At 38.5% G+C, this 16,331-nt stretch overlaps 1 protein-coding gene across 3 annotated transcripts in view; it reads right to left on the bottom strand.

The window, feature by feature from the left end:
* Positions 1 to 3,090: 3,090 nt before the first annotated feature.
* Ctdspl2 (CTD small phosphatase like 2) overlaps positions 3,091 to 16,331 on the bottom strand; it is a 64,478-nt gene continuing 51,237 nt past the window's right edge. For all 3 annotated transcript variants that reach the window (XM_070005993.1, XM_070005995.1, XM_070005994.1), the window contains exons 11-13: positions 15,280 to 15,406; positions 11,720 to 11,815; positions 3,091 to 7,893 (exon numbers count right to left, since the gene is read on the bottom strand). In XM_070005993.1, coding sequence (XP_069862094.1) covers positions 7,828 to 7,893; positions 11,720 to 11,815; positions 15,280 to 15,406 — 289 coding nt within the window. In that variant the 3' untranslated portion in view covers positions 3,091 to 7,827. The remainder of the gene's footprint in view (positions 7,894 to 11,719; positions 11,816 to 15,279; positions 15,407 to 16,331) is intronic.

The following is a 16,331-nucleotide window of genomic DNA, read 5'->3' as shown; positions in this document are numbered from 1 at the left end:
CTCCGGGCTTCTCCGGTCCCCAGAGCCCCGCGACGCCCGCGCATCGATTCTTCGGCCTCACAGGGACTCCTCCGTCTGCGCTCGGCATAAACAGACTCAAACCTTATCCTCGGCCAAGCACCGCGGAGAGAGACGCCTTGTAAACAAATTTGGACAGTGCGATGACTGCAACAAAAAGCAGCATTATGAGGTGAAATGTAAAAAAGATACTTTAACGGCAGCCGAGGTTTGCAGGTGAGACTGGAGTTGGAGAGACCGTGGGGGAAATGTGCTCCAGGGTGTTTCCGGTAGAAAGAAGGCGGTGACCCCTGGCCTGGAGAGAGCAATCCGAGAAACACTGAGCCAACAGGTAAACTGATCCTAAAAGTGCGGAAGAAGAGCTCAGCTCTTGGCCCCTTGAGCCGCTGGGCTCCTCTGCAGGGTCTGACGAGTTGTATATACTTGTACTTGGCACAACGTCCAAGTTAAATAGCGACTGGCCACTCTTGTTCTTTCTAGTGCAAACTGGGCCACGTTCCTTGCATACTTTTAGAAAGCTACGAATAAACGTTCTATAAAGATGGCCTTCCTAGAGTTATTCTACAGCCCAGTTAAAAGTAAGAAACAGTGATCTATTTATAAGGCAACCATTTATAAAGGAGGGTTGAAAATAGGCGAGAGAGAAGGCAGGAACGTAAGACCCGGAGGAAAGTTTATCATATTCACAATGGTATCACCCAACATTTGGTGTAGTGCCTGCATACACAAATATTTCGTGATTTGCTGTACTGAGTATAAAATCCAGAGCCACATATCTACCACTGAGATAGACCTCTAGCCTGAATGAAGGAGAATGCGAGCCTATAGTAAGGCAATGTTAATGGAGAGGAAGGAACCAATCTCAGAAGTAAAGGTCAATCTTCTTAGTGACTATAATGGTTAACTTGAATAGGCCCAGACACCAATGTTGCCCAGTTTTAGTTACTGTAAATGTGTTACATGTGATTAACACGTAAATCTAGTTAGTAAAAGCAGATTACCTTCCATAATGTCTGCAGATCCATCCACTGTGTCCAAATGAAGATCCTCAGAATGGGAATTCTGCCTCCAGACCACAGCATCAAATCTTCAGTCTGCTTGCCCAGCACTTACAAACTAAGCCAATTCCTTAAATCTATAAATACATCCTCTATTGATCTGGTTCTCTGGAGAAACCTAACAGTGACCAACAGACTATAAAAGAAGGAAAACATGATACTTTGGGGGATTAAGTGGTGGCAACACACATCTAGTAGTTGCTTAAGTAGAAACCCTGAGCATTATCTTTGAATTTCTAATGCTCCTGGCCCCCATTATCAAGTTCTGAGGATGTACCCAGTTTTCTCCTTGGAGCCATTTATCTCCATGTCTCTTGTTACTACCCTACTCAAGATTTCTCTTGCCAGACACCGGTGGCTCATACCTGTAATCCTGTCTACTCAGGAGACTGAGATCTGAGGACCAAGGTTCAAAGCCAGCCCAGGCAGGAATGTCCTGAGATTCTTCCAACTAAACACCAGAAAACCGGAAGTGGTGCTCTGGCTCAAGTGGTAGAGCACTAGCCTTGAACTGAAGAGCTCAGGGACAGTGCCTAGGCCCAGAGTTCAAGCTCCATAACCGACAAGACAAAAAAAAAAAATCTCTATACTGCTTTTTAGCCACCCAGTGAATCTACCTTCTCCTACTTTCTCGGCCTCAATCCATTCACTATATAGCGTGCAGCAGGCTGCCTGGGCTGGCTTTATATCTGTGACGGCCAGCTACTAGAAAAATGAGGAAAATCACAGTATGAGGTCAGACAAGGCAAAAAGTGGTACACATCTGCAATCCCAGCTAAGTGGGAGTAATAAGTAGGATGATTGCGGTTTAAGGTAGGCCTCGGCGGGAAAAAAAAAAAGTGAAACCCTATCTGAAGAGTAACTAAAGCAAAAGGAGTTTGGGGTCACAAGGCCTCAAGTTCCAACTCCAGTACTTCCAAAAGGAATACACATATTATGAACCAAGCCAAGTGCAGTGACACACCGCTGTAATCCCAGCACTCAGGACGCTGAGACAGGAAGATTTAAGTTTGAGACCAGTCTGGGCTGCATAGTAACACCATATCTCCCCTACCCCCAATTCAGTGTCTATATATAATCATTTAAATGGTCACATTTTGTTGACCTGGACAGGTAAATGGAAATGTATGTGGGACTGCTCACTAAACTTTCCTCATTGTTTTGCAAACTGGCATAGTATACAAAAATAGGTGGGCCTCCTAAAGCCGTCTGCGGATTTACCACAGCTGATTTACAGGTTAGACGTAGATTATTGAAACTTTAGCTTCAGGACCCCCTCACTACCTACATGGACTATTATTTTTAAGAAAGCTCCAGATCCTATGTATAAAACACATGCAATTTGGACCAGCCCCTACATAGAATATAAATCAGTTACCCCTGGTAATCATTAAGTTTATGGTCACTGATCTCAAATGTTGGCCATTTGAACAGTCTTGGGTCTTGACTACCTTCTCATTTTTTATTAGAATAGTACCAACATTTATACCCAAGCCTAGGCTGTAACATGACTGTAGCTTCCCACCTATCATTGGAAATGCTTTGGTAGAAGCTAGTTAGATACCCCTTAAGTCTTCTACCTTAGGGCCACCAGTACACTTAGAAGCTAGTTTACTTTTAATTTAAAAGTGGTACTTTCAAGTAACCATTTATCTTCCTTATCTTTGAAAACATCTTATTGTTCAGTTTGACTTACAAGCTTGAAAAAGTTTTGTATGCATGCAAAGCCACGATCATACAAAAGTGCTAAGATGAGGATATAGCATGTCATAATTCAGGTTTCTCAAAATCAGAAAGACCTAAAACTTGGCTTCAGGCCATAGCCCTCTCTAAAGCCAGTTTCCTGAGGATCTGTTTTTTTCATCTGTATATAGCTTTTATATATATATAGAGAGAGGCTATATATAGGTTTGTCCTGAAGATTACTATAAAAAGGCAAGGTGGAAAAAACTGTACATGAATTGTTAGAAATTACATTGCTTCTAATGGCTGAAAAATCATCATCGAAGAAAAGTACTTCCATAAAAGTTTTATTTATCCCCACAACAACCCTGTGAGGTAGGGTGATCAGGGCATTTGAAGATGAGAAAACTAAATCTACATACTTGTTCACGGCTATACTGCATAGTAAATAAGTAGGAATTAAATTGAGATTTTAAATGTTTATGACTTTATATTGATTCACGTGGAAATAGGTGGGGAGAATATTAATTCCCCCCTACCTTAATGCTGAAAGGACACTGCCTTGAAAAATTCCATTTCAAAAGATGAAAGCAGCTTCTCATTGCTTATTTCTACAAAGATTTATAAAATAAAAAAATAGTGAAATATTTGTTAATATATATAATGGTCTCATTCAGGGACATGTCCTTCAGCTGTGTGTATGATCAACTATTCCAAGTCCTAGAAATGCAAACTATTAAACATACGAAAGACAAAAATAATGAGCAGTAGCCTCGATCTTTTTTATTCCTCCATGTATCTTGAATAAGTGAAATCTGGTCCCAGTTTAAAAAAAAAAAGAAGAAGAAGAAGAAGAAGAAGAAGAAAAACTCTACCACAGAGATGTCTGGTAAACCTTTATTTTGTTACCTACTCTCAAACCACTGTCACATTATTTAAAACAGGGATTTCCCAAACTTGTCCATCAGAATTACCCAGGAGAGCTTTAAAAAATACAGAACTCTCAGGCCCAATCTAGACACAACAGATAGTTTTTCCAGGGTAGGCTTTGGGAATCTGTATTCTAAAAGCTGCTGAGTAATCCTAGTGAACAGTCAGGTTTGAGAACCACTGATGTATCTTAAAATGCTAGTATCAAAACCATAAGCTAGTATAAACTTGTTGCTCTCTTAACCCCTTTTTAAAAAGATCTTGAAATATGTTCTATCTACCCCCAGAACTCTTACCTCTGGAGCAAATAATTTCAAGATACAGAGAAACATTTTATAAAAATGTATCCTAGGTTAGTGAGACTTGGATTCCAATAATAATTTAAGTAGCATTTAAATATAAGTACTGAGGTTTGGTTCTTATTCTGAAAATTTTAAATGTATTTTATACAAACTCCTAGCAGGCTTTCAACTCAGGGAAGACATGAAAACTAAGGACATAATCAAATACATCAGCACTGAAAAAATACTATACTCATTTATAGCTCATGAGAGGAATAAGAAAGTGAATGACAACCTAAGGCCTTTTGGCCCATACATTTTTGTTCCCAGTCCACTCTTCCCCTATAAGGGGAAATAAAATAAATATTCTTTCCTAGTTGCTTGGCATAGTTATTCGGTGGGTAACTATAAACTAAGTTAATTTAGACATACAGATTAAAAGAGGTAAAAAATAAATACCTAGGAAGACAAAGAGAAGTCAGGTCAGAAAACCTTAACTATCTAATGATGTAGTATATAACACCATATTAGTACAAGTAAATGAAGGCTTCATTGTCCTTTACATTTCAGATTTTATGTGACTGACACAGATGTGGAAGTGATCAGGTCCTTATGAAGAATTCTGTGCTCGCTGGAAAGATCTGTAGGAATAATGAAATGTTTTCTTCATTGGTGAGATGAAGTCTCTGTTAGGCAAGTTGACAATAAAACAATGGGAAACAAATGTCTTTAGAAAGTTGAATGAAAGTTAAATCTAGCTGAAAAAGTCACTGGCAAATGATAATGTAAAAAAAAAAAAAGCGCCACTCTTATGTTAACCCTAAGAAAAACAAATGAACAAAACTACCCCAGAGAAATATTTTTTTTAAGAAAATGTACACATCCATTTCACTGACAATTACAAGAAAATAGCCATTTATAGAAGTTACACAATGCTTTCAACAAATCCCAAACCAATTTTGGGAAACAGATAAAGCCATTGGATAAATAAATATACATACTAGCTAATATAAAACAATTTATGGTTATGAATTGTCATCAGTCCTCTTTTTAGGACCCAAAGAGAAATGCAGTGATAAATCTGATTAGGGCTACATATATTACATGGAATTAAAAACACAACCAATGAAAATATCCACTGTAACCATGATACAAATATTTAAAAGAATGTCTTGAAAGTCAGATATTGTTACTGGGAATAGCACGATTTTAATAGATACTTTAGAGCTGTAATGTGTACACAGGTCACTTCCTGGGTCACCTCAAGAATCCATCAATCCTGCACTATTATTACAGTCATGTTTCCTGCGGGAGCTGATGGGCTGGGCACATCTCATTCAAAAGACACAAACACCTCCAACAAATAAACTAAATGGAAGTGTTCAGTATCTATCAAAAAGGTACGATGGGAAGATAAAACATTAAGGTGGAAGGAAGCTGGCTAAATTTTTGTTTCAACAACTTTACCTGAATAAAGTAATAGAAAAAAATATTAATTTGGTCTCAAGAAATCATCTTAGGCTACATAAAATTTCCCTTATTTTTTTTATAGAAGCTGGTTATATTTGATTTTATCAATTGACTTAAGGGAAGTTTTCTACTATAGGATAGAAAACAACTTTACCACTAATAAAAGATGATTAAAAGTTGCTTTTCATTATTAAAGTGCCCACGGGCACATTTTCCTTTAAGTTATGGGAAGACCCTTTGAGTATTCACTTCATCAGAAAACTTTCAGCAATTTTGAAGTGTTCTGAAAATTCAGATATTATATAGGTTTTGGGGTTTGCCATTTGAGCATAAAATAGGAGGGATGGGGGAAATGTAACTAGGTTCACAATTTTGAGCAAGCGCATATGTAAAGGTAACATATGTACATTTTATTTCAAGAAAGACAATAAGACAAACAGCATAAAGATGCCCAGATGCCCTAAAGATAAATACATTTCAAAGATTCTCATTAAAATGAATCTGTAGTATTTTTCCTGCAAGCAAAATACCTTTCTTTAAATAAAAAAAAAAAATCAGTATTCTGAATTGCAATGCTTTTGCTTTTTTTTTGCAGAAAATCTGCCATGATTATTTTTTAAGTGAATAAGGATTTTCCACAAAACAGGCTTGCTCTACATGCTAGATTTTTAAACAGTTCAGTGACACAATATGCTAACTACATATACAACAGATAATATAGTAAGAAAACACTCAACCTGATGAAAAGTTAAAATCTTCATTAATACACTGAAAACTTGACATAACTCATGCCTTTAAAATCAAAAATACAAAAATTAAATGTTTTCCTAAAAAGATTTCCTTATTTTAAGGATTCATTTGAAAATGAAGCTGCATGTAATTTGTACAATAAGTTGTACAAGTAAACAGGTAATATACATAAAAAATTAACTGACATACTCCTCAATTATCAGTTGTCCACCTTTAATTTCCAATACTGTACTTTCTTAACAAGCATACAAAATATCAAACTTCTCTTTAGAAAAAGTGCCGTTCTTTGACATCCTTTACACAAAAACAGTCTGAGCCTGTGGCATGTTAATGCAGTTGAGAGGCAAAGCATACTAACTTTTACAAATTCTACCTTCCATAAAAAGCCCCCTGAAAAGGAGATTACACGCCACTATAAAAATATCAACCTCTTGTGGTAGCTGCATTAGAGAACCAAGGCTTGAAGACTATTTTCATATAACATAGAAAACCACTATGAGAGCATTGGTGGCTTGGGAGTGTACTGTGCCACAAGACTATGCATAGCTACTGTGAGGTACCAAGACTGTTACACAGCATTTTAAATTGATTGTAACCAAGAGCATAACAGAGGTACTACCAGCCCATGCAAAGTAACTAAAAATACTGAGCCACTGTGCTGAATACTTCCATTCCTAGAGAAAACCAAAGGCAGCAGTAACTAAATCAAGCCCAACAGGTGACCGAACTCCTTCTCCTCAAAGATTGGTGAGCACAGTGAGGTCTGAGGTATACCTTTATCCATTAAATCTGTGTGCCATTGCAAGATATTATCATTTGGGAATACATGCCATCACAATGGTTTAAACTTTTGAATATTTGTCATTCATATTTTCTTATCTACCCAGTCTCTTGATTTTTGAAAAGATTTCACCTACAGTAGAATATTACAGAAACAAAATATAAATGCATATCTTTCTAAATGAAACTTACATGGACTAAAAGTAGAGAATATTTTTAAACAAATATACAATATGCAGGCAGACAAAGCAGGAAAACGGCCATTCAAATGTATAATAAAAAAACTAAAAACTGACTATTTCCAGAAAACTATGAAGCGCCTCAACTAAAAGGAATGCATAATGAAATTCTAATTTACTACAGGTCAAAAATGTAAAAAGGTTATAAACCTTAACAGGAAAAATAAAACAACTTTTACTGGCCATTCCTGTTGAAATGAGAATCGTAAAGTAACAGAAAAGTGGCTACAAACCCACTTAGAGCACCAAACAGAGAGAAAATAAAAGTCCATTTTCATCTCTGTTATTATCATAAAATCCTGTGGAACTACAGGTCAAACTGCTGGTGGCAGAAACAGAATTCTTTATAAACTGCAGATGTCCTGTACATAAAAAAATTTCACTGGAGTTGCACTAGTTCTAAAGACTCTTCTGTTTTAGCCTACCTACTGTATGTATTCAATCTGAGATAGATAAAGTCTCTTTCTGTAACCCTTGATTATTATTGGGCACCAAAGATAAGAAAAGCAAGACGGGGTACAAAAATGCAAAATTTCAACAGTAATGGCAATGTTTTTGTCTTAGTCCAAAAGGGTCCTGCATTCTTTCCCCCTTCAGTGATTTGACAAGTCTTTGTATTTAATCTGGGGGCAGCAAATCATGCAAGCGAAATCTGTCTCTGATGTGAGGCCGGACATCTTCATTCTGTGGAAAAAAGACAAATATTTAAAAAGACAATTTAAAAATATTATCCCTGTAACATTATAAACCTTTCTTTTTAGAAAAAATATACCTTAATCTTGCTTTATGACTTGTATTACTGTGCTTGCCAAATACAGTTAGCCTTCTAATATCCACAGTTTTGCATTTGTACATTCAACCACTGTTGGCTTTAGAGGAAATGTAATAGTAATATATGTACAGACTTGTTTCCCAGATGATTCACTGGCAAATAGTCTATTTAGAGAGTATTTACATTACCACTATGGTAATTTAGAGATGATTTAAAAGCGTTTGGTAAGATATGCATAGGATCCACACAAACACTACTATTCATTATATAATGGGCTTAAACATGATTTTATTCAGGAGATCTGGTAACCAATCCCAAAGGGATATCAAGAGATGACTATATAGAGATATAACACAGACACAGTTAACTTGGAATTCAATTTAAATTAAAACGTTTTCATTGAATTTAATTGAAGTTTCAATTCATTACAACCATTAAAGTTAAAAATCAACAGATAGATAAAAGGGTTAAATCTACTATATTCTACTTTTTATATTTGTCTTAAAATTTGAGAAGAAAATATTCTTAGAATAAAGTTTCAGTGACAAACATTAATTTTAGATATAAATTATGAAAGCAAAACAACTCAGTGACTTGTAAGAGAAAGCTCTCTGAAATAGTGAGGCATAAGAATTTAAATGTGAAATACAGGCAGGCATACTATTAATATGTTATAATTTTAAAGTACTCATTTTCTGATGCTAGTCCTGGGTTTTGAACTCAGGGTCTGGCTGCTGTCCCTGAGGAGGGCTTGAACTCAGGCCCTAGGCGATCTCCCGGAGCTATTTTGCTCAAAGCTACCACTCTACCACTTTGAGCCACAGCTCCACTTTAGTTTTTAGGTGGTTAACTGGAGATAAGAGTCTCACAGACTTTCCTGCTTGGGCTGGCTTCAAACTATGATCCTCAGATCTCAGCCGGATCCCAGACCTGAGCCACTGGTGCCTGGCTTAAACTAACTTTTTATTTCTGTACAAGATGGAAACCTGAACTCAGTTATCTGATGTGTTTTTCTCACTGGCTGGTGCTCTACCACATGAGCCATGCCTCCAAGCCCTTAAAATAGTGGGGGTTTTTGGTAGGTAATGGAGTTTGAAATCAGGGCCTGGGTGTTGTCCCTGAGCTCTTTTGCTCAAGGCTAGTGCTCTACCACTACGAACCACAGTACCACTTCTGTTTACTGGTGATTAACTGGAGATAAAGACTTGATAAAGAATTACAGACTACGCTGGCTTTGAACTATGATCCTCAGATCTTAGTCTCCTGTGTAACTAGAATGACAAGAGCATGCCACCAATGCCTGGCTAAAGTAACTTTTTTTTTTTTTTGGTCAGCCATGGGGCTTGAACTCTGCACCTGGGCGCTGAGCTCTTCAGCTCAAGGCGAGCACCCTACCACTTGAGCCACAGCGACACTTCTGGTTTTCTGGTAGTTAATTGGAGGTAAGAGTCTAATGGACTTTCCTTCCTGGGCTAGCTTTGAACCTCAATCCTCAGATCTCAGCCTCATGAGTAGTTAGGATTACAGGCATGAGCCACCAGCACCTGGCTTAAAGTGGCTTAAAGTAACTTTTAAATGCACCTAAGAGACCATGGGAACCCTGGTGAGATCCCACTTCATTCTGAGCCCCATTCCTTTCCCAGGGTGGCCTTTGAACATCCCTGCCTCCAACCTAGCAGTTCTCTGCCACTGCATGTGGAAGAGAAGCCCTGTTCAAAACTTTACTCTTCCCTAATGCTACTGGCCTATTTATTTTACTTATCAATCACTTCTTCCTTTGCTTACATTAAAGATCTTTCCGTAGTCTTTTGGTCCAAATCACTAGCCACTGATTCATTTCTCTAAATACCAACTATCATCTGGAGATGGGGGGGCTCTTTCTTTGCCCCTGCCCCCCATGCTGACCTCCCATTCATTCATACATCTTACAACAGAACCCTAGCAGTTACAGGTCATGATGCTATTTAAAACCTGTTCCCAAATCACTACTCTGGGATCTGCCAATATTTGTGTATCCAGTGACTCCCAAGTCATTAGCTCACTTTTCAGGAGTCTCTTCTGCATTTGCCACGCTGTCCACTGCCTCCATCTCTTGAGAACATCTGAGAGGCTGCTAATCATGTTTTTGGCTCCCTAAGGCTAACCCTGAGCCATAGGGTTGACAAAATCTCTAGATTTTGGAACTAGAGACCAAGGCCAACCTCATTCTTATATTGCCATCGAGGTCCCCAAAAGAGAACTCTTCATACTTCTGTTTTCTGTATGTTTTATTATAAAGACTCTAAAACAGCCAATCAGACCCTTTAGCTCTCAAGCGTGCAAATGTAATACAGGACCCTCTCCCCTCAATTCTTGGGATTAAACCCAGAAACTACTGGAGCTATATTCTCAGCCCTTTTGTTTTGTTTTGAATGTACTCGAGTTTAAATTCAGGTTCTCGCACTTATTAGCCTTGTGCTCTACTACTGACCATGCATCCAGCCCTGCTTTTCACTGCCTATCTGAGTTGCAATTGTCTTCTTCAGGCTTCCCATCATGCTAGGACTACAGGCATATGCCACTGCACTAGCTGCTCTCAGTCTTATTGCTGTCTGGGCTGGCCTACAATTACAATTGCCTGGTCTCAGCTTTCCACATAGCTTGGGATGATATAGATTGGGCGTCATCATGTCCAGCTATTGGTTAAAAAGGTATCTCATAAACATTTCTGCTCAGGCTGGCCTCAAATAGCTAGAATAACAGGTGAGCCACCAGCATCTTCCTTGATTTCTGATAGAATGTCCAGGCTGAACTCAAACTCACGATTCCTTTGCCTCTACTTTCTAAGTAGCTAGTATTAAATGTATTGTGCCACTGTTCCTCACTTGGGAATGAGCCTGTTTGATTTCAACTGCACGTCTGTATTACGTTATAGTACAGAAAAAAAACCCACAATTCTTTTCAACCTTTGCCCCAATATTTATATGAACTATTACAGAAAGAAAACATATAATTCTTTTCAACCTTTGCCTCAATATCTCCCACCAGTTAACTTTTTTTTGAGACATCTTCACTACGTGGTCCAACAGGTGGAACTCATTCCTGATTCAGCCTCCTGAGTACTGAGATTACAGATGTTGTGTCACAGTTAGCTCACAATTAACTTTTTATTCAGTATAGCTGGGTGCTGATGGCTCATGCCTATGAACCTAAGTATTCAGGAGCGTGAGACCTGATGATTGTGGTTCAAAGCCAGCCTGGGCAGAAAAGTCCTTGTGAGACACTGATCGCCAATTAACCACTCAAAAATCAGAAGTGGTGTTATAGCTCAAATGGCTTTGTACTCTTTGAGTACAAAGAGGCTCAGGGACAATGTCCAGGCCCTGAGTTCAAGCCACAACCACCACCAACAACAACAAAAGTATAAAATGGATATTTACTCAATATTATTTAATTTTTTTCAATTTTTAAAAATTTTTATTTAGTTTTTATGTGGTAGGGAGGAATCAAACTCAGGGCCTCATGCATTCTAGGTAATCACTCTACCACTAAGCCACATTCCTAGCCTCTCAATATTACTTTTAATGAATAATTATTGTTACTTTTTTGTGTGAATTAGTAGTGGGGCTTAAACTCAGGACTTGGGCACAGTCCCTTTGCCTTCTTACTCTAGGCTGGCACTTGAGCCACAGCATTACTTCCTATTGGATATATCTGAGCAAACAAAATCACAATGGAAGGATTGGAAGACACACTTACCAGTTCTACAAGCTTCTCCAGAAATGGAATCAATTTTAGGAGTTCATTGTCATTTTTATCCATAAACCAGCTTTCTATAGGGATTCCATTAGAAAGCTAAAATAATAAATAGATGATTAAATTCTTTTTACTTGTATTTTGCTACTTTGGAAAAAAATTTTAAAAATAAACATACTTAACTAAACAGTAATCTAAAAGTTCCTTTGAAAAGGAATACCACCAGAATTTTCTTTGGTGAACAGTATTACAAGAGACAAGAGGTGGTATAGGTATAGATTGAAGTCTGATTTTTCAGTTTCATTTTTCTCAGTGCATACTAAGCTAAATAAGAAAGTTCTATTAAAACAAGTTTTGCAAGGGCAATTAACATAACTTTAAAAGCTTCCTTTATTCATTCAAAAAATAGCTACTATGTTACAGTGCTATGCACTGGAGTGCATATTGCCAGTATAAACAAAGAATACTAACAGAAAACATACACATTTTTTTGTTTGTTTGTTTTTGGTCATGGGGCTTGAACTCTGGGCCTGGGCGCTGTCCCTCAGCTCTTCAGCTCAAGGCGAACGCTCTACCACTTGAGCTACAGCACCACTTCCAGTTTTTTAGTGGTTTATTGGAGACAGGAGTCTCACAGTCTTTCCTGCCTGGGTTGGCTTTGAACCTGGATCCTCAGATCTCAGCCTCCAGAGTAACTAGGATTACAGGCATGAGCCACCGGCGCCCGGCAGCATATGCATTTTTGGGGGGGGGGGGGAGGGTCCGGTCATGAGGCCTGAACTCTGGGCCTGGGCGCTGTCCCTTAGCTCTTCAGCTCAAGGCTAGTGCTCTATCACTTGAGCTACAGCACCACTTCCGGCTTTGTTCTTTTTGCTTATGTGGTGCTGAGGAATTGAACCCAGGGCCTCATGCATGCAAGGCAAGCACTCTACCACTGAGCCACCTTCCCAGCCCAGCATATGCATTTTTATACAACTATCACATCCTATTTATTGTTCTATTTGATTTTTGCTTTTTAAGATTACTTACTCAAGTTTTCCTTTTAATACGCCAATTTATGTATACCTTAATCAGTGACTCCTCTCCTTTTCCCTCCCCTTCCCTGTTCCAGACCAGTTTTAACAAGCCTCCTTATTCTATTGTGCCCCAACATATATAAACTATTTTGACCCTATTTGTTCTCCTTCACTCTCCCTTTGCCTGCACTGTTCACTTTTTTTTTTTGGGGGGGGGGGAGAGGGAACCTTTGAACTCTAGGCCTGAGCACTGTCCCTCAGCTCTTCAGTTCAAGGCTAGCGCTCTACCACTTGAGCCACAGCGCCACTTCTGGTTTTCTGGTGGTTTATTAGAGACAAGAGTTTCATGTACTTCCTTGCCTGAGCTGGCTTTGAACCTCGATCCTCAGATTTCAGCCTACTGAGTAGCTAGGATTATAGGCATGAGCCACCAGCACCCAGCTGTTCACTCTCATTCTGTCGGAGTGTGTGTATGTGTATGTGTGTGTTTGTCCTGGGGCTTGAACTCTGGGCCTGGGTACCGCCACTGAGCTTGTTTTTACTCAAGATTAATGCTCTACCACTTGAGTCACACTTCCAGCTTTTCAATGATTAATTGGTGATAAGAATCTCATGGACTTTACTGCCCTGTCTGGCTTCAATGTTGTATTTGAAATGATATTTATAAGTCAAGTTGAAATTCTCTGGTTTTGATTTGGGATTTTTATTGAGATGTCTCACTATGTAAATAAAGGCTATTTTTTTTTGGGGGGGGGGTCAGTTGTGGGGCTTGAACTCTGGGCCTGGGCGCTGTCCCTCAGCTCTTCAGCTCAAGGCTAGTGCTCTACCACTTGAGCTACAGTGCCACTTCCAGTTTTCTGGTGGCTTATTGGAGATAAGAGTTTCACAGACTTTCCTGCCCGGGCTGGCTTTGAACCGTGATCTTCAGATTTCAGCCTCTTGAGTAGCTAGGTTTGATTACAGGCGTGAGCCACCAGTGCCGGCAATAAAGGCTATTCTTAAAACTCCTAGGATTAAGCAATCAAAGGACATATGCAACTAAGCTTGAGTCAAATTGTTAAAAAACATTTCAAATGCAAAAAACCAAAAGTAGGCACTTACAGCTGGGCATATAGTACAGTGGTAAAATCTTGCACTCAAAAATCAACATTACCGGAGTTGGGAAGGTGGCTCAATGGTAGAGCGCTTGCCTTGCATGCATGAGGCCCTGGGTTCAATTCCTCAGCACCACATAAGCAAAAAGCAAAAAGCCGGAAGTGGCACTGTGGCTCAAGTGGTAGAGCGCTAGCCTTGAGCTGAAGAGCTGAGATGTGACAGTGCCCAGGCCCAGAGTTCAGGCCCCACGACCAGACCCAAAAATAAAAAATAAAAAAATCAACATTGCCGGGCGCTAGTGGCTCACGCCTGTAATCCTAGCTACTCAGGAGGCTGAGATCTGAGGATCGCGGTTCAAAGCCAGCCTGGGCAGAAGAGACCATGAGACTCCTATCTCCAATAAAAACCACCAGAAAACCGGAAGTGGCGCTGTAGCTCAAGTGGTAGAGCGCTCGCCTTGAGCTGAAGAGCTCCAGGCCCAGAGTTCAAGCCCCACGGCCGACCAAAAAAAAAAAAAAAAAAAAAAAAAAAAAAAAAAAAAAAAAAAATCAACATTATCCAAAACCTAAAGTGAACACCTTTCAATACTACATAGCTTTTTCCCTGTCTCCACTTATTTTTAGAGAGAAGATATCACTATGAAGTTGAGGCTGGCCTCAAAACTCATGATCCTCTTGTCTCATCCTCCCAAATGCTAGATTGAAGGCATATACCACCAGGCAAACCTCCCCATCCTCCTTTTTTTGGTGCTGGTACTGGTACTTGAACTCAGGGCCTCATGCTCTGGCTTATTATTTTTTTGCTGAAGGCTGGTAGTATACCACTTGAGACACACTTCCATTTGTGGGTAGTTGCTGGTTAATTGTAAATGAGTCTTTCAGATCTGTCTACCCAGACTGGCTTTAGACCACAATCATGAGATCCTAGTCTCTGAATAGCATTACAGATGTGAGCCCCTGGTGCCCAACAACTTTTTCTTTTTTGAAACAGAAGCTACAAGGCCTACACCCCAATTCCTATTTTACACTGACTATGAAACAAATTTCACAAATGATACCCCAAGGACATAGTTATAATACAGACACTATATTTTGTAAAGAAAACATCTTTAGCTTTAGTTACAAGTCAAAGAAATATTAACAAAAGGTACAAATGTTTTGACAAAATAGTCTAAAAACTATTTCAGAATCAAGCAGATGAGAATATGCATAGGCCAATTATAATTCTCAAACATGTTGATAACTACTGATTTAATAACTAATAAGACTGCTATTAAATGATGTATTCCTACAGCTCTTTTTCATTTTGATTTACTACTAAAGAGTTTTCATTTCAGATTTTCTCCATTTATGTTGGAAATGCCATCAGGAAAAATTCTATTATCTCCTATCATATTCTTTTTAGCAAAATGTCATCATTATATTTTTTCCAGTTTAACAGTCCTTTTCCTACCTGATATGCAAAGGCTTGCGGTGAGTTGTCAATTATTATTGTTTTTGAAAGATCCCTTCCAAGGATATTTAAGTCCTTTATATAGTTTCCTTGTACACAAACACAATGTTCACGGAAAAGCCGATGCCTAAACATAAAAAATAAAAATAAATTAAACAAAACAGAAGACCTCCATACTACATATACTCAAACATATACATTCCACAGGTTATGTAGGTTAAGTCATTATTTTTTCTCACAAAGGAAATTTAAAAAATACAAATACTGGACATAAACTTTGGACTATAGCTTTACTATATAAATTCTTAGCAAACTGAAACTGTACAACCAAACATTGCCATGCCTTAAAGAACTTTGCTTTATCCTAACATGTCATATTAAATTATAAAGGGGGTCAAAAATTCTGAAGTGTTTTTGTAATTTATTTACCCAGGAAAGCTCAGCTCAGATGCAGCATCTGGTTGTCAGCGAGGTCCTGCTTTTTAACCAATTTTCCAGATGGTTGACTGACGCACAAGTGACTTGCCCAAGGTCACACAGTAAGTCAGTGGTTAGCCCCGCATTGGAACCCAGGATCCTCCTGGCTCCCAGTCCTTTGCTCTAACCAGTAGACCACACAGCCTCCCTATCCCTGTACACGCCAGAATAAAAAATATGAGAAGGAATGTTTTTGTATTGGCATTTAGTTGTTTGTTTTTAGTTTAGTTTTCCTTTCAGTTTTTGCGAAGAGGTGCTTCTGGGGCCAAACTTTCCATCATATCAACTTTTCCTAAACAGTTGTTTTCTTTTAATTTAGTGTATGTGTATGATCATTTAAAAAAAAAATCTGACTGGAGGGAATGGCAAATTCAGACTTAGGTACTATAAACATAAACTGATACTTCACCAATTTTAGATGCTAAATAAAAAGTATAATTTTAAAAGCTATTAAAAATTTTCATAAGACATACTATAATAATTATAGAACCTCCATATATACTCAAAATACTAGTCCCTATTACGAAAAGTTGACTCAAATATACTGTTTTTTCACCTTGAAATACTACATTCCG

This window comes from Dipodomys merriami, unplaced genomic scaffold (assembly GCF_024711535.1).
Source record: "Dipodomys merriami isolate MVZ:Mamm:240054 unplaced genomic scaffold, mDipMer1.0.p SCAF_69, whole genome shotgun sequence".
Lineage (NCBI taxonomy): Eukaryota > Metazoa > Chordata > Mammalia > Rodentia > Heteromyidae > Dipodomys > Dipodomys merriami.
Note: the sequence above shows the minus strand (reverse complement) of the source record. Positions and strands in the feature narration are given on the sequence as shown.